Source organism: Platalea leucorodia (assembly GCF_965183815.1).
Source record: "Platalea leucorodia genome assembly, chromosome: 7".
Taxonomy (NCBI): domain Eukaryota; kingdom Metazoa; phylum Chordata; class Aves; order Pelecaniformes; family Threskiornithidae; genus Platalea; species Platalea leucorodia.
In genome coordinates, this window is record NC_138829.1 from 57,205,628 (window position 1) to 57,228,449 (window position 22,822).

Below are 22,822 nucleotides of genomic sequence, written 5' to 3' on the forward strand. Positions count from 1 at the left end.
AGTGAAGAAAAACTTTTGACTTCTACCCTGTGCCATACACGTCTTAAAAAAAAAAATTCGACAGAAAAACAGATTTTATTAATACACCCTCTTTAAATTTTTTATTTCTGAAAGCAGCTCTTTAGGCAAATCAAAAGCAGTTCCTGAGTAACTGCAGTAAACAGTGTCTTTTAAATATTTTTGCGCCTCAGCTCTTCTGTTTTGGTTCTTCCTTGTTTTTCTCCCTAGTTTTCAAGTTTAATCTCAGTTCTTTTTCAAAAATGTGCAAGTTCAGTTAGCATCGTTTCCAGAAGTCCACAGCTTGCAGGTCTTCCCGCAACAACTATAAGATCTGCACATATGCTAGGTTGTACTCCTATACCTATTGCAGATTTTGCTCTCAAACCTGCACAGCATGCATTTTCACGTCTTCTTCAGCATGCGCCGGGACTGCCACGTATGGAACTTATTGTAGGCCGTCTGCAGCATCTCTTCTATATGACTTATCAACTGAAACATTAAGAGGGAAAACCAAATGTCCCAGCTACTGGAAAACAGATCCCCTCCCCTCCCTTTGATCAGATACTCAGTTGGATTCTTCCTTTTATTCACTAAGAGTAACCTCACTAAAATCGAAGAGGTATGACAGATCAAGAGAGAAGGGACCTTGAGGCTCTATTGCAAAGTACCTGTAGAGGGAGCAGTTCAGAGAGCTACTAAGCTGAGAAGGTCACAGGGAAGCGACACCTGATTGTGCCGTCTGTTCCAGTATTTAGGCTGTGACCACTTCAAGTCTGATGTGGTGGGAGACAGTTTTGAGGCTGCTAAAGTTCTGCTTCACGGTGGAAGTGAAAAATGAAACACGACTTCCCATTTTTGTTGTCTCACTTGGGTAATTTCAAGTTATAGTTCTTGACAGTTTCTGGTATTATTCAGCAAGTTATACAGGGAGAGAAGACATGCTTAACTGTGTACCCAATTCCCCTCTGTCCATTTCCTAGTTAACAAAAAACTTAAAATGCCCTAGGATAAGAAGTAACAAAGCTACCCATCCTCTGATAATTACCATTCAAATTATTAATATGCACCCACATAATTAAAGAGTATTTTCTCCTTACATTTGTGCTTAAATACTGTCTCCGAATCTTTTCTTGGAATGGGCAGAGCTTTGTAACCTGAAATCTTTCCAAGTTGCTCCTCATTTTCACAACCTAAGAGAGAGACAGAAACCAGTATTATAATCACTTGCACAGAAGCTTAATTTCCCTAAACAAATTGTTCTCCAACAAAACACCTTGTAACTAATTCTGGGGGCTACTTTAAGTATGTAGAGTTTGAGGAAGAAAAGTTACTAAAATATCAGTCCCCAACAATTCTTGAGCACGTATTTATTTTTGAGGCAAGTGCAATATGACTGAAAGTGCACTGTGCCACTGTGGTAATTTTTACTTTGTCCGTAAATACTAAAGATAAGATATTCACAAAAACATCTTTTTTTGCTTCAAGCAAAGACTGTACCATGGATTTTCAGGCCACGTTTTGCAGCAGCAAATCCAACATATCTGAATGCAATTTTTTATCTTTGTGATCCACGTGAGGTCGAAAGAAACAAAAGCAACAGAAAAATGGTTACAATCATATACCTACTTGTAGATAGACATGTCTTCTTGAAGGCAACTTTGTTCTAAAAAGCAGTGTGTTTTGAAGCTATGACCGAGTGATTTTGCAATGGATAGAAGAATAAGGAAATATTTCTTGTCACTATCACTACAGAGGTTAAGTCTAAGAGATCAGGAAGGGTGGGGCTTTAGCTTGTGTGTTTTAAATGGGCAATGAGAAATCTGCAGCTGGAATACAGCTGACCATTCTGTTTGAAACTAGCCTACAGCAACTGCTCCTGAAGGGTGCTAACAGGCATGCAGGGACAAGGATGATTTTAACCAATAGCACCAGCAGAATTGCTGAAAAAAGTAATGTTTTACATTATTTTGTGATCTTCAGTTCTAGTGCTGCACTGATTTAAAGCATGTGTATAAGTTCTACACTTCAAGTTAATGACAGTCATTCTAATACACGATCTGGCCACATCATAACCAGGGCCACACTAGGAAGCTCCGCCTTACCTTTTCTTCTAGGAATGGCGTGTTAACAGGAAAGCAGGACCAGAAGTGTCGTAGCAGTTCCCCTACTGCCACGTACAAGTGTTTTAGTTCAGACTGAACGTCATTTGGCACCATCTCTGCAACAGGAAAAAGATTTTGTCACGTCACTCAAAACTGTCATATGAAAAATGAGAATGTAAGGCTAACAAAGGAGTTCAGCAATATATATTTCTACTAGAATCCAGAAATGTTGGCTGGGAAGGAACGCTGGGGTGTCTCACACCTGAAGTAGGACTATCAGCAGTATTAGATTGGGTCAGCCGCTATTTATGGCTATATACTTGGAAGCTTGTATATTATATAGGGAGAGCTATGCCAGGTAAAGAATGGACACCAAACTTAATCCAGGATTAGAAGCAGTGTATTTGTATTGATCTGACAGTGTGGCAGTACTGTTTCTGGGACCAGCACCCTGTTCTCTTCACAGCACAGTGCCAAATACTGTGTGGCAGATACTGCAAGCTTTTCCTTCTCTCTTACGTTGACAATGAGAATATGGTCACAGCATGTGGAAGATGAAAAATCCAGGCAGGAATGAGGAACTGTATCCCAAATACTCTTAAAGAAGAGCGAGCAACAGGATGCAAGGACAGGGAAGGAACCACAATCATAAAAAACAGACAAAAAGCACAAGCTGTCATTGAGGATGACAGGAGCCCAGTGAACTGAACAGTGAACAGCAAACTCTAGGATAAGGCTGTTTATTAAAAAAAAAAAGTGGTGCTCAGGCTCAAAGAAATGGAGTGTGTCATGCAGTATGCCAACTGGGATGGGTAAGAAAGCCTCACTACTGCTTGCCGACTCCTTTTCTTTCAGTACCGTAAAGAACTCATACTTGCTTTTTCAGCTGTCTGAATTAGTTTCTGCTGCTCTTCAGACCAAGTAACACAAGTTAAACTGGAAAACTGTTATAAACCCTGTCTTGTGAGAATAGGGATTCATCTGCTGTGAGACTAAAGAGAAAGGAACTCAAACTGGCAGGAACATGACAAAAGGGAAAGGGGTGGTTGAATGGAGATGTGAGAAAGAGGGCTTATCTATTTTGCCCTTGCAGTCTACAAGAAAGCTGTCCTTTTTCACAGCAAGCTGTGGATCTTAAATGCAGGCTGCAGAAAACCCAGTTCCAGACAATTACCTAGCCCTTGCCTCCTTAGAGCTTTCCCACAGTATGCCTTTATTTTCTAAAATCCAGGCAAAAAATTATCAGAAGAGAGAAATGCTGAACAAGCAAAACCTATTATCTGTAAGAGGACTTAGTATCAAGTGCATCCTTCATTACTTGCTCTCTAAAATTCTCTCATTCACTTGCCTCAGCACTGGTGTAGCCAGTGCCACCCTCATGGTGTGGCTGAGTTGTTGCTTTTGTTTTGTTGCTGCAACCCAGTACTACTCCAGTTACATGTTTCCATCATTTCCTTTATCACTGTAACATATTCTAAGAGGCAGACGAAACAGCAAGCCAGGTACTGCTGTACAATGCAGTAAGATACGATTACAGTATTACACATCCTAAATCCTTACGGTTTATGGCTTGCTGTGTTCCACCCTGCATAAGTGCTCCTCCAGGTGACAGGACTGCAATAGTGCTAGTAGCATCACCACTTGAAAGAACCTGAAGGGACAGAGGGAACAAATATTTCAGATCACTTTTTCCAACAAAATCTTTTTTAAATAAGTTGTATTTGAACCCCAATGGCAAAGATACAGTTGAGCAATCAAAGCTCTGATGAAGAGTCTGCTCTTCTCCAGAATCAGACACAGCACCTTTAAGTGCTATAGCTCATGTTTTCAGTGAAAGCTCTCCAATTAATTATGGATAAACAACCCTTTCCCTTACCTAGTATGCGAACTGGCTCTGAGACAGAGAATTACTAAACAGGAATGTGACACATTCACAGTTGCGGCTGCTTTCCTTAGGGCCAAATCTGGGTTTGCTAACAGAGGAAGCTCAGATACTGGCTGGGGAGATTGGCTACATGGCTATGCTGCCCTCCAGTTGCCAGGACAGAGCTGCTGTGCAGCCCACAGCGAGATCTACATCCTACCTAAGTGTATTTAGGAGCTAAAGACCCATTCAGTTATAAGCCTGCTTACTATGACCTCTTAAAACCATTACATCCTAAATTTCAGGAGGTGGGATCAATAATATTGGCCTGTACTTCATGTTGCCTGACTGTCCTGCTTTACTACTTTATACCTTTACCATTTCCTCAAAAGAATGTGGTAACAGCAGAATATAACTCTGAATATCAGCAATGACTCAGTTTCCTATTGTTTAGATTTTAAACACAATAGCTCAAAAGGTATCGCTTAAAGTTTTAAAATAAATTGAATAATATAAAACTATTGGAGATAATCATGTTTACCCTGAAAAATTAAAATTCCAGTAGACACGAGACACAAAATTATATAGAAAGCAAGATGCTAACATCAAGAAGGGAATTTTTTGGAGTATTCTTCCATACCTGAGTTAGTTTGGGTACATATGCTTCCATTTCTTGCCTAATACTATGAAAAGAATTAATTATATCCTGACTGGTTGCATATTGCTGTGATTGAATTGGAGTTGGACCATGATAATACCTGTGAGGTGAGAAAGAGAAAAGTGTATTAGTAGGAGTGTTGGTAGAACAGAGGCCAAACTCAGTGGACAGTTCTTCCAATGTTTCCAATTTCAGATGCTTTGCAACTGTTGATGCTACTATCTAAATCTTATTTATTGACAAACTAAAATACGTTGCCACATGGGAAGAGGTTGGGTTTGGGATGGTGTGGCAGCAAAATAAGAGAAGAGCTTCTATCGTTGAATCTGCGAGCATCATTTTGCTAATGACAAGCTATCTGTGCCACCTAGTTCTGGGAATGTCATTAGAATGGAGGAATTCACACCACTTTCGATTGAAACTAAGCTAAATGAAGTTAGGTGTACATTTGGACCTGTTCTCTTTCCTGTGGTATCACTTATTTTCTGAAGTTACATCTATGGTTCTCGAACTCAAAAGTCTAGAAAACAAGAGGACTATTACTAGAAAAATACTAGACCTGTGAGCAGTCCAAACTATCCCGACTGCACTTTCTTTGCATGGGAGTGGATTTTCCTTGGAATCGTATATATTTTCACATGTAACATACATTTTTCCACTGTAAGCTGCAACAAAGTGCTGAACTGTGAATACAGGTCTGTTAGATTTTCACAGATATTGCATGTCAAAGCCCTTCAAGTAGGCTTAGAGAGACTTGCTGAAAAGGAAGATGAAATCAAAATACAAATTTAAGTGGGAATTACTTGGAAGTTGGTTTATGCAGGAGTTCATATGAGGTTCCTAAACTTAGCCTAAACACACTTGAGTGTGGCACAGTAGAGACTAAATCAGCTAACTCTGTGCAGGCTGTGATGAGAGACCTGCTAGATCAAATATGCTGAAATAGCCATGCATATTTTGTTAACTTACCTATCAGACTTCTTTAAGTTTAGTGCAATAGTTTTAATGCTATTATTCTTTGCTAAATCTTCATATTCAATGGACTCCTGCAGTTTCACCTAAAATGAGCCAAACAATTATACACATTACTAATGAGGACACAATTTGATGCATCTAGTGCTTTTTTTCCAGTTCACTGAGTTTGAGCAGAAGGGTTACTAAAACCTTAAAGAAAATGAAAGTGTGGAATGGTTCATGTCTACCCTCCAGAGGGAGCAGTGCCCAATATTATTTAAAGTGTGCAATTTGTAAGTCTTGGCGCTACCACTTTTTCTGCAGATTCTGGCCAAAACTTGCAGTCCCTGCCACTTCCAAAAAGTGCTCTGCTATACATCGATCATTCTTTGTGCTCTCTATTTATGTCCATCTATTTCCAGATTAGCAGAAATAGTAATGATTTAATGGCTGGCATACAAGAGTGTAAGACTAAAACCATAATAGTTACCCAAGCAATTTGGTGACAGTAGAGCTACAGCATTAGCGGTGAGAGGTAACAGCACAGTGATATCAGATTTGTGCAATGAGAGAACTACTTTTGAAGTCTCCTACTCATGCTATTCTTTCACTCCTCTTTTTATCACATTTATTCTAGTCCTGGTATATTGTCTACTTCCCAGTAAAAACTGCAGCTTTCAGGAAAGTCAAAGCTGTTGACTACCTCAACATTTAACACATCTTCCACAACCTTTTTTCACAATACACACAGGTTTTGAGTCCCCCTTGGCATTTTCTATTTAGGCTGTCAACACTAGCAAGAGTATACAATTCAGTTTTGTAGCAATTACAGTACTCTCTTCTACTTTGTGAGCTGCTATAGTTAGTCTAAAACAGGCTGTAGTCCTGTATTTCAGTGAAACAGGCATCACTACGCTTCCAGTTTAACTTCACTTCAGCTTCTGACCTTAAGTTGAAGGCTGCCAGGTGCCAGTTTAATCATTGCCTGTACAAATAATATACCTGACAGGTTAATATTGGTGCTTGAACACCAATATCCCTTTCAGATGGATGTTCTCTAGGAGTTTTCAGGCATTTGGGGGGTGAGGCGGGGGGGAAGCCAGAAGGGCAAAAATAGAACTGCACGGAATGGAAAGAACCAGATTTCTGGGTCCAATCAGAAGCACGTTGGAAAATTTTTACTTTCATTGGGCACTACTGAAGAGATGAACAGAACAATACTTCAAAGTGTAATTTATTTGTGTTTACTAACAGACGTACAAAGCTTCTTACAAGCCCTGAGGTTCTTATTCTATATACTTCTAAGCAAAGCTAAATAAGTATCACTTCAGATGCATCATAAAACAAGTAAGGAACCTTCAGCAATCTTTTGAGAGACAGAGCTTCCAGCTCCATTTAATTGGAATTGCATCAGCTCACTTTATACCTTTTTCATTGGTGGTTGAAAGAAATCTGAATCCCTGGAGTTTCCATCCGTACTGCTGGTCTCACTGTAATGGTCATTTTGTGCTTCTCTTAAAATAGAGAAACAGCATTAAGAAGAATTCACCTCACAGGAAACTTAAGATACAAGCTAGAGACAAAGTAAATACATCTGTTTCAAAAATTTTATATGCATGTTCACATACTGTGTATCAACTTTTTTCCCCTTATGTCTTCATTTCTAGAAGTTGATCTAGATAGAAGGAACCAACACCTCAAATAACCCTGTTTGTCAAGGGGGAAATTCAACAGCGGGGGAGGGTGCTTCTCCCTCTCTTCAGAAAAAGTAGCATGCCCACAATGCAAATGAGACACAGTAAAGTCACGCCTAAATGAGAAACCCTTTGCATACACACTTATGTCAAGCAGGTATTAGCAGAGCTATTGGAGCCCTGAGACACTACTGTTTCAGAATGAGAGCTATTGTTCTTTCTGAACTGGGAAACAGAAAGACACATTACCCAGAAGAGATTCTTTAAGGTCCACTGTTCAGTTTGTGCAAGACAGAACACGAGGGAGCACAGCTACACAGAAGAAAGTATTTAATTAAGATCTCTCACAGGTAAGGTCTGTAGGATTTGGGTAGAGTGGTTGTCTCTAGACCAGCTGTAAAGCAGGCTTCACATCAAACCCATTTCACGCGTGTTAAGAAGTTTCATTTGTGAAGTTTACTGTAAATATACATCACCAGCTGATACATTTTTTTTTTGGTCGGGGCAGGGTACTGCACTGGAGGAATCTTTCACCTGATCCACCCATGCCACACTGTTCTTTTGCTTCCTCATTTACTTGCGTCCATGCACCCCACTGCAGGAAGCCCCAGCAGGCCTGCTCCTGGAAAGCAGGCAATAGGAACTCCCTGCACCAGACCTCACCTCTGCACAGCAAACAGAATACTACTTCTGCAGCCTTCACCAGGGCGAGAGAACCAAGGCAGAAACATCCTTCCCTTTTTAATCTGCTTTGTATGATAACAACTCAGCTAAAAATAGCATTTGTCATCTCAGACAGCTCTGAAAAACTTTATAAAAGTAAAATGGAACCTAAAGGTATTTTAATTTCTAGAGCAAAATACTTCATTCATAAAAATGAAAAGAAAAGGTTGGATGAGTAACTGAAGGTGTATTTTCATTTTGGAAATTCCTTAAAATTTGTTACAAAAAAGCTTCTATACCACATTGAAACTTACTGTTTCCTGAGGCCAGCTGCAAGGACCATGGCACTATGATGATTAAAGCGTTTTATAATGGCAGCATTGCTACTTTCTCTAGCGGATTTTGAGGCATTTGATGTAGAGGCCACCGGAGCAACACCATAGCCCTACAAAGAAAACAACATTAGCTACCTCCTGTCCCAAAACCAGAAGGACGATTCTGTTTTCCATTGAGTCAGGAAGCCTGCATGCCACCTCCTCTGAACTTTACTGAGTGATACCACACCATCATCTGAAGCAGTATTTTCCTGCCTTCCCCCCACCATCGCTTCATGTACTTTGAAAAGTCTCCATAGACTATTTTATTCTGCTAACACTTGGCAGTTTAGAGGTGTCTGAGAGAAGAAAAAAAAATAATCTTCAACAGATATTTTTATAAGAGCATGATCTGTTATAAGTAAAAACAGAACTACCTTAAAAAAAAATTTAAGGATCACCTGTATGAAACAGACAGGCATTGACGGCAAGTAAGAGCTAGCAATTGTTTTACTGACCTCTTTTTAACATCCTGTGGGACACCAGCAGCCCACAGGCTAAATGACACCTGTCAGGAGGATGTGACACCACTAGGAATTCAAAAAACCTCAAGCCTTAATGTTGGCAGTGTTCCCCAGTTACCAGGTGGCTGAAGGCAACTCACTTTACCCCATGCGCAGTTTCATGCTTGCAGTCAACCAGCCTCAAAAGCAAACCAGCACAGTTTGCATAGCACTTCCAACAGACCTATCCTAAACTCCTAGTCCAGTTTCAGAGTGGTAGCTTTGTGCAACTCTTAAACACACACGAAAAAAAACAACTTAGAAACGCAGCATCATTATTAATCATAACTCAAAAGTTTAAGTTACATCAACTGCAGAAGAGTGCATCTTTAAGTTATTTCACATTATGGTACACCACTTACAACAATTGTTTTAGTTTGTACTTGGAGGCAGGTAATAGTTCAAGTTAGTCATATTTTTAGCAAAACACGGTATTTAAAGCTAAATAAAGAAAACTGTATAAAGCGTCCTTAAAATTAGGCTGAATCAAACAAATAGCAATGTTCAAAGTGCGAACAAATGCAAAGACTTTTTCCTGTTTTGTGCTACTCTTCTGTACATTGTCACAGCTTCTAAAAGTCAGACACTTTTAGACACTGTAGACAAAAAAGCCATCCAAGTGAAATAGTAATTCTTTAAAAAAGGGAAGTCCTGCTTTTATACCCAGCACACTAAGGCAGACATACAGGTCCATGGGCACAGTCTCCATTTCTTTACACAAATACAACTGTATAAATGTTCACTACCCAACTATTGCAGCAGCCTAGTAAGTGATGTGTTTTAGAATTAGCATTTGTAGTTTTTTTTAACAGAAGGACCCGCTTTCTCCTGAAATGAAACTAAGGGCAGGGGTGGTTTGTCTTTGTGGGTTTTTTTGTTTGTGTCTTTGTTTGCTTGGTTTTTTTTTTCCCAACTACTTACTTCGTCTAATGTTTTATCTTCCAAAGCTGTTAAATCTATCAGAGGGTTTTTTACTCCTTGAGACACCATTGTTTTTAACCCTGTATGAAACAAAGAAAAAAACATGAAAAACTGTATCTAAACAAATAGAAATAATTGTGGGATTATTAATTATATTTAACCTTTAAAAGGAGAAGACAAAGGTTCTGCAGATGCCCATGTATCACTGGGACTAAAACTTTCAACCCTTTCAAAAGTTCCATTTAAAATAAACAATAAACTTGGAAAGTTATTGTAAAAGATTGTCCTACTAATTAGTGCCGTTTTTAATCAACTTCTACACATCACCAAACACTGGTAAAAAGAAAAACAAAACTGAAGATGCAGTTATATTAGTTGTATTAGTGGGAACTGGGAAGCTTTAATTGTGTGTTCTTTTAATTTCAGCACTGGTTTGCTGCCCTCTTGGGTAGAAAGGTAATTTATATCTGGTAATAGCTTTTATTTGTGAAGGGTTGTGGCTTTCAAATGCTTTCATTACTCAGAATGTGCGTTAAGGAATGGTGTTAAGTGATCTCAACTCTCCACATTTCTGTATCATCACAAACTTACCTCAAAAGTTCAATAAAAACAAGTCAGATAATATTTTAAGATTTCACATTAAAAAGTCTGACAGCAACTCCTCCAGAAAATCTTAAACAGGATCCATATTTGTTTATTACTAAAAACTAATCTATAATAAAAGCTATACCTGTTATAAATTGTGAACATACCACAAAATGAAGCTTATTGTAAAAAAAATTATTCCATAGTAACTGATGGCAGAGCATAATCAATCTAGCATTACAGCATAATATGGAATTTATTGCAGATTTACTGCTGCATGAGTAGTAATAAAGAGTATTTCTAGTGCTACCACTTTCCAAAGGCGAATTTATTTCAAGAAATGCACTATCAAACATGGTAAGAATAGCAAAACGACAGCTAACTTTCAATGACAATCTGTAGCTTTTACTTTACGGTTTGACAAACAAGATACCAGTAAACAGACATAAAAAAACCTTTTGACTTCATCTGTGCTAGGTTTACTAGATATACCTATTGAGTTTTGTGCTCTATGATATAGCCAAGACTGTAGCAGCCTACTGCAGAAAGTCAAAAAGCTTACCTTTTTCATCCAGTTTGGCACATTCCGCAAAGAGGTCTTTTGAGCCTGTATTGAGCCTGTCCCGATGGAAATAATGAGACTGAAAAAATCGTGTCCAGAATTCCCTCTCGGTCATGTTATGTGGAACATTTTCTGCATATTTCATTTTTACTGTGAACAAAAAACATAATGATTACAAACTGTTCCGTAAATCTTAACATGGTATTTTATGTTAGAATTTCCTTGCTTGCTTCCTTGCTTTCTGTCTAATGCTGCCTTCATTCATGCCAATTAAAATGTAAGGGAATGCAGTAGTTAAGCATGAGCAAACAGGTACTCTTTTATGCCCTGCAATGCTAGCTAATGCTTTGAAAAGAAACGCATGTAACAGTGGTTTGAATACTCTAATTTGAATTGCACGCACATAAGAAGTCTGATTTGCCAGAGTTCTAGTTATTCTCGGAATGGATCTAGGCTTTTTAACCTGGGGCCAAAATGAACCAGTGTCAGCATTCAATATAGTGCAGGGGAATGATGGAAAGCAGATTCTTTTCCTCCCAAAGGTGATTTCATGAAAAATAACAATTAATTGAAATGCTGAGTAGGAGAGTATCATGGGAACCAAATACCTACTTACAATTTACAAAAAAAAAAGTCAGCACAACAAGTTAAAATGTTTTCATTTCACAAAATCAAGTTTTCATTTCAAAAGCATGTTTTAACACATGCTTCTTCCCATCCCGCAAACGAGGCAGGGAAAATCATCCAAAAGACCAAAGATATGGTCCTTTATGCTTCCAGGCTCAGACTAACATTCTAGTTTTCCCACAGTAAGATAGTAAAAACCAAATCTTAAATGCATGTATTTGTTACGTAAAGCACTATTCTTACCTGCAGGATATGTTCGAAATATGGATTCAATGATATCTGAAGTCAAATTATACCTCAGACCATTGCAGCCATCTGTTTGAGGCCGTACATCAGCCTAAGGAAAAGCATACAGGGAGGAAAAAAGAGTCATGTCTGAACGCCTTCTGTAACTGGAGAAGGAAAAAACCGGCATCTTGCAATCAAATTCTGCTGCAGATAAAATAATCTTCTTCCTCCAATAATCCATAGCATATTTGATCATAAATAGGTATTTTTAGAATGAGAAATAAAAAAGCATGCATTAATTACTTTATTATACTTGCCACTTAAGGGATGATTCAACAAGCAGACTGTAAGCTTTAGGAAATGAAAAGCAAAGACCACTCCATCAGTCAAAAGAAGGTATGCTTAGTTTAATATATCCTTGTTTCAAAGTAAAAATAGGCATGTTTACTGTATATGCCTAATCTTTTGTTGTTCATGCAACAATTCAGCTAGTGAATAATCAGTGATGATAAGGAAGTGACAAAAAAGGATTTATGGCTCTTACACCTTATTTCCTTATACACTAAAAGCATCTCAGTATAACTGATAAATAACATTGAATTTAAAAATTGAGAGTAAGCCTTAGTCAGAACTTGCAAGTTAGATCTCAGCGATCTCTTTAGGAAACTCTGGAGCAAGCAAGTGCAAGTCCAGTTCTCAGTAGCAGGAAAAAGTACATGGTTGTGTATGCTGCTGCCTTTTCTTCCTGTACACCGAAATTCTAGTTTTTGTACCACCTTCTTCCTAGAGAAACACTCATTCTGAGCAGAGCCAGATAGTTATTTTAACTTGAACTAGGACACACAAATAGCTGAAGTTTTCTTCTTCAAAAATGCAGAGTACACAAACACAACCAGTTATTTTAAGAAAGCTTCAGTTTTGAAGGTTTGGGTTTGTTGGTTTGGTTTTTTTTATGTTAAGATGTAAGAATAATGGGAGACAGGAAATCAGAGCAATCAATTTCATTTGGTAACTGATTCAGGTATTTCTAGGGGGGAAAAAAAACAAATGTTTGTACAGCAGCTACATCATAAGACAACTCCCACCTCATCTTTCCCTCCCAAACCCTTGATGTGTGCACAGTCATGACAAAGGTGGAAATGGGATTCCAGCTAAAGAGTCATAATCTGTATGAATTTTGTTGCAGAAGTAGAAACATGTCTCTGTGGGAGGAATCTGAAGATTGTACCTAGATTACTTTTAGACTGCATTGAGATTACTGAAGCATGGTTTCTACAAATGGGTAACATAACTGAAAGCTGGGGAAAGAGAGAGCTAAAACAAGGTTTCAGATATATAAGTTGTCCTTCAAGTAGGTGAAAGTATGTACTGGTTTAAAAAAATCGGGGAGGGACTAAAACCTTTTGTGTGGCAAGTCTTTGCAGCTTCATTTATGCATGTCAATGCTGCAACAGATACTCTTTTTAACTTACTGAGTTAATACGCTGTAATCTAGTGACTCCGAGTTCACCATTATTCCTGTTTTACGGAAGGCAGAGCAGCAGTATAAACAACATCTGCCTATTGTCAATTTAAAGTTCAAATCGAGCATCTTAAATTGACAAAATTTTGAGGTTGCAGATTTGTGTAAAACCTTTACTTTTTTTTTTTTTCTTCCTCCTTTACACTTGCAATAGTCTAACTAACAGGTGGAGAGATGTTAATTCGAGGAACCAAGAAAGAACAACATAAAAGCATATGGGAATAAAGTACATGAGCAGAACTCTCACTTTCCCCAATTTGCTTGCTCTAAAATCCTTTAAGTTGGAGGTTCAACATACCAGAAATGCTGCAGAGATGCCCACATCCTGCTTACTAGGTGCTGCAGAATTATCCCCTGCATTCAGGCTTAAACGGTTGGCCCAGAATTCTTCAGCACTGATTACTTGGCTCACAACAAGGTCTTTATAGAGCTGAAACAAAACAGGATCTTCTTGCAGCATTCTGGTAAAAGAATGTATTGAATAGAATTTAAAGACTGCAGAATAAATCACTAGGATTTCCATAACTAACACGAGTTCACAAAAGGAACAGAAACCAACTTTTCTTTCAAAATGCTGTGCATTTGTTAACAAGACTGTGTAAACAACCAACCTCAATAGCTGTACTTGTTTCAAAAGACTTAAGAAAGGACTAAAAAAATGTTTAAGGAGTAGCATTAAACGCTAGAAAACAGTAATGCCTAAGAAAATGTTAATGTGGGATTAACGTCTTTTCCCGAAATATTCTGTGGTGCTCTTATGCCTTTGCATCTTAAAATTCAGTAGTTGCACGCCTCCATTCTAGTGCAAGGGTACGGATTACAAAATATGTGTGGGATAAGATACCTTAAAACACACATTACCCTGAGTTGTTTGTTCATTTATGTTTCTGTTGGTGACAGCAGGATCTTCATCACTTAACTATCACGTGCAGCACAAGTGCTACAGAAACATTCAGTGTCACTACTTCCACCAGGGAATAATGTTTACAAAAGTTATTATCCAAATATCAAGTATCACCCTTACTATCCAAAATGCAAAGAATGCATGCACCTGAAACTTCAGTTAATTCATGTTTAAGCAGCTTTTCATACAGCTGTGTACCTAATTTGAAACCCACTAGGCTATTTTCAGGGAAATGTATGTGTGTGCGTGTTCACAATGAGCCGATAACCTCAACAATCTTTAGCATGTACCTCAGGGTGTTGATCATTTGCGAACAAAAAAAAAAAAGGAATCTTATGAATACATAGTACGTGGTCTAGGGAAGAACATGGATAAACTGCAATCTGGACTGAACAAAAGCCTGTAGCTGCTTTAAGAATGAAGTAGGATGAGGTGGAAGTGAAAACTGTGGCAGGACATCCCTATTACGTTTTAACCACCAAGGTTTTACCAGTTTTTCTTGTTGGTACAGATATGGATTAGTGGCGATTCTTACAAATTAGTGCAGCAGGAAGCAGTCTGTTAGTCTAATTATTTCATTCAAACTTGGCATTTTGGTATATACCCGACCCCAACATATCAATAAATGGCAGAAGTGCCACAGGGGCTCTGGATGCAGTACCCTTCCAGAACAGGTTGAAACTTTTTTGCCTCATCTGTTGCATATTAAACTAATGAAGCCCCATCACTAGACTTAGACTTCTAATCATCAAAAGAACAGACTATGACCAAGCACGTGCAGAGATTCTGGCTTTTCTGTAAATCGAAAAGTTCTTAATACTGCATGGCATACTACTGTAAAACTCCATTTAAGGATGCAAAAATTCAGAGCTAAGACTGCCCACGTACTCAGTATTAATACTGTTAAAAATAAGGCACGGAGCATAAAGAAACTAGTATGGTAATAGTGCCAAAGCAGTCTGCACTGCTCTAAGAACCTAGTGTTCGCTGCAGTACTGGAACCAGTTAATCCTGGTTGTGTCAGAGCTCCAGCACAAGGGCTCTTGCCCTTCTGCTGAGAAATCTCCTTGTAAAGATCTGATCTGCCCAATGAGGCAATGCTCCTATGTTTTGAAAAATCTTGCTTTAATAGTTCAAAGCTAGAACAATCTTTGGAAGTGGAAGCTACTAAATACATGATTCACAGAGATGCTACAATGAAGTGAAACTCATCTGGGGAGATGCAGAGAAGGGTGCTCTATGGCCACAAGGACTGGTTTAACACAAATATTTTAAAGGAATGGAAGCATATCTTAAAAGCCCTTTTGGGAAAAGGACTTAGCCTGAACGTCTTCTGAAAACATTTTTTAGAATAAACATCCTGTATGCCAAATAACAAACTACTGCATCTCAAGCGAGATGCATGAAAATACCTAGCAGTTTAGTAGAGTATATAAAACACGAGGAAAGAAGATTTGAGGGGGAAGAGGTTACATGGCAGGGGGGGGGGGGGGGGGGGGGGGGGAGGGAGGGGAGTGGGGGGCAGGAAATCACAAATCAAGGAAGGTGAGAACTTCTGGAAAAGAAAAAAAAAAAAAAAAGTCTTTCAGGCAGCTTTTCTAACTGATAAAGATATACTTAAGAGGACTAAAGAGACAGACTGCCAGTTGGGTGCTTTCATCTCAGAGCCATGGATAACAAAGACTGGGTGGCAGCCGGGCTGGCTGCCTTTACACCTCAAGAACGTGTCACTGAGAACACAAGTATAGTCTCAACATGTTACAGTTATGCAAGTCTCAAGGAACTGCCTCTAAATTGAAAGTGGCGAGATTTTTACTAGGGAAACAAATGCCATATCACTAATGATGTTGCAATAACAACAACTGTTAGCAGGAATATGCTCTAGTTAGGTAACAATTAAAAAAACCCAAACAACCAAAAAACTTTAAGGCTCCTTTCCTTTTACCTGTTCTTCTCCTCAAGTTCTTTATTAGCTTTTCTTTTGAACTTGGGCAACAGTTGTTGAAGAAGATCCTTTACCGCATCTCGCTCCTTTACTGCTGTGCTTTCATTGGAGAAGTGAAAGTTGGTTGTGTCCCCTGCATGCAATACTAGCTGAAGCTGAATTTTAGCTTTACCTTCTGGACTGATTTTCTGACCTAGATTACACAGAAAGTATTAATTAGCAACAGACAGTAAGCTTATACAAGAAACTCTCTTCCCTAGAGTATTTGCTTATAAGCAGTTATCCTCATCATCCAATTAGATACCATGACCCTGTGTGTGAATTCCAGCCACGAAAGTGGAACAGACAGTCTTCCCCTTAAATTAGTCTGAACCCTGCACCTTGTTCTCTCTAAAACACAAGACACAGACACCAGTAGCCTACTGCTCAGTATCCTTCAGCTATTGCTCAGGGGCCCTGATTCATCTTTGCATTCCCCACATCCTCCATTAGAAACCTGCTGCAAATTAGATTGTCATCACCTGGACACTTCAACCTGGTACCAATCCAGGCTGCTGCTGAAAGGCAACAACCTCATTCCCCCCCTTCCACTTCTTCCTGCTGCCTTTCTTGTACTAGTGTTAGTGTTTGTGCAGCAAGCTGAACCAAGGAACTGATCCACTGAAAAGTAACCCCCTTTTGTCTTTCCAGCTGGACCAGTTCCCACAGAAGAAAAGTGGTAAGAAAGCAGATGCAGGGTGGGGTACCAGCATGTCTGACAGCAAAGGTATGCTGGTTTCAACTGGTGTGGTAAGCACATTTAGCCATTAGTACTCGCAAAGTCGATCACCGATGCCTCCAAGGTGCTATTACACCCTCATGACTCATAAGAAAAACCTAACTCCTGCTTCATTTCTCATAACCAGAGGGAGCAGCGGCTAGAATAACTACATTTATGGACTGCTGTGCTATACTGACTTCAGTGTAGCACTGCAAATAGCACTAACCTAACTTTGAATCTTACCCCTTTCTCCAGTGCAAGTGGGAGACAGGAACCAGATGTCACCACTAAATCATCACCTCTGTTACAAATTTACAAATACCCCCCCTTTTTTTAATTTTAGATGACAAAAAAGAGCACACTTCATCTAAGTTAAAAAGACTTCAATGCCTATACATGTAAATATTTAAAATATAAGCTGCTAAAGTGTAAGTAAATAGCTAAATAAAACCTTCACAAAGTTGATTATTATAGGTGAACAGAGCTTTTTAAACGACTTATCACATCCATATTTAAGAAAACAGCGTATTAGTTCTGATTCATCACACACTTTTGATCATGCTACAGTACTTGTATGTGACTTTAAACAGCAATAATCACTAAACCTTTACCAAGTGACGCATACAACTTCCTTTTTATTCCTTCTTTGGCATTACAGCACATGGAATATGAGCACTAATTGGAGCCAGAAAGGCAGCATGCTATAGACATTTACTGTTTGGTTTTGACTTGCAAGTACTCTGCTATTGCAATAGCAAACGCTTACTTGGAATGTTACCAGTTAGGCCAAACTACAGAAGCTAGCACTTCTGAAGCTATGGTCTGCTTGATGAAAATAAAACAGCGAGGTTCATTTTATATGAAAATTGAAACAGCTTTAGATGCATAGTTTAACAGATGACATGCCAGATAGTTTCTGTGTTAGACCCTGAAAATCCTATACTCTTCCTCAACCCTCCTCCCACCCTTCCCCTCCACAAGCATATGGCATAGATTATTTTTCTGTTCAATTTATTGCAGAAGTTTATCAAAAGTTAATAGTAAATGCAGTATAATGTAAGCATCTGAAGACTACGGAAGTTCTGCAGTAGCATCATTAATAAACTGGTGATACTTCACCATGGTCCTGATCTTTGCTGCTACAGAGAATAACCTAGTCAAAGCTCCAGACCCTTGCAGCCTTCCTAACTTACCTACTAATGTTTCATGGCAAATAAGCTTTGGGATGTATTTAAATATTCATCGAAATACTGCTTACTGAAGCTGGAATAGGAGAAGTGTTCACTTACATTTTATGTCTGCATACATATGGCTGACTGTGAATCGGTCTTTGCCTTCAGGTGCCCATGCTATCCTTTCAGCCATAAGGTAGAGAGCTCCATCCTGCTTCTTCTGACGTACCTTCTTTACAATCAGTAACACTTCTTCAGATGACGTTGCCATTGTGGCTATAAGGAGCTATTAAAAACATACAGTTGAGCTGATTAGTATAATCATTTTTGCTGTAACTCTTTCGCTACTCCTATTTATATCAAAGTATTACAACCCACATTTACTCGTTAATGCCTACATCATTTTTGAAACATTCCAGATAAATATGCTCCCCTCTGTCAGTGCAATCAGCAAATTTATTTAAACAAAAATACTGCCAACTATCTAAATAATTCATCTAATTATATTGCTGCTGCTGCTTTTGCTCCAGTAAAAGACCCGCAAGTCTTACATTTAACCTGATAACCAAATTTTCCTGTTTTCATGTTCCTTTACTGGTTTTTAAAGTTCAGAAGAATACCGAAGCTAAGCACTGACATAAATTCCAAATCTCCTCTGGCATTTGGCAGCAATTCCCTTCTTCAGTGTGAATGGCAGATGTTAAGTCATTTCAGAAAAGGGAAGGATACAAGGTATGTGAAAAATCATGGATTTTCAGTTCTCTGTGCTAAAGATAAGGTTACACTCCTGTTCTTATCGTGGTGTTTTTTGCCCAAGGCTCAAACGATGTTTTGTACACTTGATTCCAGCTGGCCAGTTTCCTATCCCTCTCCCCCAAAGTCCGAGGGACCAATGTTATACCTACTTCAACACAATGGTAATTTTGTCACCAGTCTCACATCAACAAGCCTTTCAATACTTGCTGCATTCTTCTCCCCAGCAGTCACTATCGTTCGTCTCTACAGGTTCACCCTACAGCCTTATATTTCTTAAGAGACGAAGGACACCGCAAGTGTGACTACATTCTATTAACATACTGTCCTACACGTATCAAAAAATTACATCTTTGGTATGTTTGCTGTAAATGTTTAGTCTGTCCAACTGCTGTATTTGGTACATCATAAACTTTACTATTGATATGTAAAATAGTATTTTCAAATGCTGATATGCACGTTTCATGTGCTTTAGAATACCTGGAGTATTTGCTGAGGCCTGCATCTAACTTCAAACAGCAACCTGTACCAGCTATCACGCTACTAGTAGCTATCACAAAATGATAATTGTAAGCATTCAAATTCACATACTTTTTTTTTTTCTTTAAAAAAACAGCAGCAAGAAAGGATATTTTACTCTGACAATCTGGACAGTAGCACAGCATTCTTTTCAGCAAAAGTCTTACAGGCCCATCTCTGAAACGAGTTAAGTAAAATAATAAATGGAAAGATTTAATGGCAAAAGGGCTCTGCACTTACGCTTCGTTCCTTCATTTCAGTCATCCGAAGCTTTGCCAAAGACTTCAGCGATGCTGAGCTGAACGTGGGGTTTCACATCAGCACCACTGCAGCAGTCACTAGAACATGCTGTGCCACATTCAGAGCAGCCCTGCTAATACTTCTCTCTCAAAGAAAACTGCATGGCATGATTTCAGGACCGTTTCCTAGCATAATCCATTACAGCCTCCCCAGCAGCATTATTCTCTTTCAATGCTATTCGCACTACCGTTTTATGTAGAGTTTCCTGTTGCAGATCTGTAGTCTCTCATCAGCACCTTATCCTTACCGGAAAAAGGCAGCTGGCCACAGACTCTAATAGACTAGAAACCTCAACAGAGGCAAAACTAAGGATTTTGACTTTTTTCTCCCTTTGTTACTTTACAGTCCTTTAGGGTCATTATTATCCAATGCAGTAGAGGCAAAGCCACAGAATGCAAAGGAATTAAACCTGTACTGAACAGAAAGAAAAAGGAAAGCATTTCCATAGTCAGGCTCATACCATGCTATTTCACCCACCTACAACCAGTCTTTCAACTACGGAAGAAAACGATCAGCAGCTAGCAACTTCTCCTTTACAACCGTGGTGCTTCTAGCACAGTACCCTGCAGTGTGCAATCTGTGAATGCACAATTATCCCTCGAGTGGCTCATTCTACCTTCTGGGAGGGTGAACACACTAGCTCACTGCTGTTCTTATTTATGTCATTGCTGTGCTTCCTTTTTCATGCAGTAATTTATGGTGGCAGTAGGATGATACAACTCACAAGCACAGTAAGCGTTACCCAAAATGGAGAAAACCCCGAGCTGTCTTTTGAACAGTACATCAGAAAGAATAAAAAAATATTAATAATCAGGATTTAGGAAAGTTACCGTCTTTCACTAATGAAAACAAGATGGCTTCTTGTTACAAGAAGTACAGGAAAAATTCTAAAATAGAAATCTCGCCTAGCTGCATGAGAAAAGCATGAGGATGGTCTCCTACCGACTGCAGAGGGGAAGGCTCCATCCTCGCTGAGCACACAGAGTACACCAGTCATTTTCTTTTCTTTTTGGACACTTAAGGCTTACTACGCAGAAGGTGAGAGCCATCAATGATCTATTCACGCCTGCCCAAATCTCATAACCTCTATATTTAACAACTGAAGTTTCCAGGAATCAGTACTGCAGATGATGACACTACTGCTCAAAGGGGCAAGAACTGCAACATGCGTATAGAGAAATTCTGTTATTTTACAGCTTTATGTGATAATTCTAAGCCGCTGCTAAAAGAAGCAGCAGTAGCGTTCTTCAGCTGCAAATTTTGGAAGACAGACCTTTCTCTGGTTTAAGTATCTTTCAGAATAGGAAGGTCAGACAGTTTATTTTAAATTCTCTAGCAGCAGAGCTTTTGAAGTGATGGTTAATAGTTCCGAAAAGCACTTGGATCAACCAGTAGCCCTAACCCATGGGGTATGACTTGTCATCAAGCCTGTCTTAAGGATATTAATTTCAGCTGCAGTTTACAGCTGGCAAGGTCTATCAGGAAGCATCAGTGTTGGCATAAAACAAACAAACAAAAGGTCCTGTTTGCTTATCCACCTATAACCTCTCCCCTCCTAGCTCTGCAGGAGTGAACGTGGCTTCTGGAAATACTGTCAAATTACAACAGCTATCCTTCCTCTAATGCAGCGACTCTTCCTAACCAGCCAGGTACCTCTTTTCCCTGTTCCTTACAACACCTGTTCTGAACACTCTCCATTACCAGCATTTCACTCCAGTCTCTTCCCGTGTGGTTTTGTCGAGTTCTGAGCAGAAATAAAGGAAACCTTTGCACATTTTAATAATCCTGACTTGGTCAGGGTAGGTATGGGCTGGCAAGCGAGCTCTGACAGATTTGGTGCAGGCCTCGCTGCTAGGTTTCCACTCTCCGCAGCAGACAGCGGAATACCTACGCTAAGGTGCCAGACCGAGCCACAGCAGCACAGGCATGCAGCCGGGCCCCGGCGCACAGCTCAGGGAGCTCTGGGAGCTGGCAGGGCAGCACCCCGAAGGGCAGCAGCGGACCTGTCAGAGGAATACAGCTCAGCAGAACCGCGAGGCGCAAGGAGAGCCATTTGTCTTGGACACCGGCAAGCACGGCAGCGAGCTGAAGGAACCCACGGTTTGCGCCCCTGAGCCCGCCCGGGGGGTCAGCCCGGCCCTCCCCCGCGACTCCCACCACCTGCGCTTCGCGGGGCGTTCCTGCCTGCGGCGGAAGGGGCCCGAGGACGCCCGCACGGCCCCGGCAGGGCGCTGGCGGGGTCTGCCCGGCGGCTGGCGGGCCCGGCGGGAGGCGGCCCCGGCCCAGGAAGGCGGTGCGAGGGCACCCTTTGTCTGTCGCCCGCGACCGAGCGCCCGGGTGAAGCCCGGTGCCCCCCAGCCGCGACCCCGCGGGCGCGCCGCTGCCATCCTCCCGCCGCCCCCCTCCGCGGGGGGCGCAGACCGGCGGCTGCCGCCGCGCCTCTCGGTGCCTTCCCTCGCGGCACCCCCGGCCTCGCCAGGAGGCCGCCGCCGTTAAACGGCCGCCGGCGCCGCGGCCGGGAGCGGGCAGGAAGAGCGGGAGGCCAAAGGCCTCGGCGGCACCACCGCAGCGCGCCCCGCCGAGCCGGCGCGGCGCCGGGCCCGCCGCAGCGCTCCCCGGCAGGCGCTGCCCCGCCGCGCCCGGGAGGGAACGGCCGGGGCCGGGACAGCGCGGCCCGGAGGCGGATCGGGCCCCACTGCCCCTCACACACACACACACAGAGACAGACAGACAGACGCAGAGCGCCCAGCGCCGCCGCCTCCCCGTCCCCCGCGCCGGCGGGCTCCTTACCGTGCGGGCGGTGGCGGGGGCCTGCTCCGGGCCGGCGTGCTGGCCGCTGCCGGCGGGAGGGGCCCGGGGCGGGAGCGGGCGCTACGGGGGTCGGGCCGCCGCCGCCGCTGGGGCCATGGGGCGGGCGGGGGGCGGGCACGTGACCGGAACAAGCCGCGGGGCGCTGGGAGGGCGGGGAGGGGGAAGGAGCCCGCCTCACGTGACAGGGGAACGGGCCGCCGCGGCGCGTCCCCTGCGGTCACGTGGGGCGGGCCAGCTCCCCCCGCCCCCCTCCCCGCTCACGTGACGGCCCCTCCCCCGTCGCCATGACAGGAGCGGGCGGAGGGGGGAGTGACGGGGCGGTAAACAGCGCCGCCGCCCCCCCCCTCCCCCCGCCGCGCCCGGCCCTCCCCGTCCCCCGCCGTCACCCGGCCCCGCGGGAC

General features: G+C 41.5%; 1 protein-coding gene across 3 annotated transcripts; it reads right to left on the reverse strand.

Moving 5' to 3' along the window:
• Positions 1 to 73: 73 nt before the first annotated feature.
• On the reverse strand, positions 74 to 22,713 carry GTF2H1 (general transcription factor IIH subunit 1). Of its 3 annotated transcripts, none has more exons than XM_082316966.1 (16): positions 22,401 to 22,713; positions 19,383 to 19,487; positions 18,156 to 18,324; positions 16,107 to 16,299; positions 13,556 to 13,718; positions 11,751 to 11,844; positions 10,881 to 11,030; positions 9,734 to 9,813; positions 8,250 to 8,380; positions 7,005 to 7,092; positions 5,594 to 5,682; positions 4,607 to 4,724; positions 3,663 to 3,753; positions 2,103 to 2,218; positions 1,098 to 1,190; positions 74 to 489 (listed from the first exon to the last, which is right to left on the reverse strand). In XM_082316966.1, exons 3-16 carry the CDS (start codon positions 18,307 to 18,309, stop codon positions 403 to 405), a joined length of 1,647 nt encoding a protein of 548 aa, XP_082173092.1. In that variant the 5' UTR covers positions 18,310 to 18,324; positions 19,383 to 19,487; positions 22,401 to 22,713; the 3' UTR covers positions 74 to 402. The 3 variants fall into 3 exon arrangements, with proteins under 3 accessions (XP_082173092.1, XP_082173090.1, XP_082173091.1); XM_082316964.1 differs by lacking the exon at positions 19,383 to 19,487 and adding an exon at positions 19,551 to 19,707; XM_082316965.1 differs by lacking the exon at positions 19,383 to 19,487 and having other exon boundaries at positions 22,401 to 22,712.
• Between the last annotated feature and the right edge of the window lie 109 nt (positions 22,714 to 22,822).

Bases quoted from the DNA above. Each gene is read 5' to 3' on its own strand.
- GTF2H1 (XM_082316964.1), bottom strand. From the start codon at position 19,574: ATGACTGAAATGAAGGAACGAAGC. The intron at 5,683-7,004 runs GTATAAAGTGAG...GGCTCATTTTAG, and splicing joins TTCAACCACCAATGAAAAAG to GTGAAACTGCAGGAGTCCAT. The intron at 1,191-2,102 runs GTAAGGCGGAGC...TCTCTCTCTTAG, and splicing joins CGCCATTCCTAGAAGAAAAG to GTTGTGAAAATGAGGAGCAA.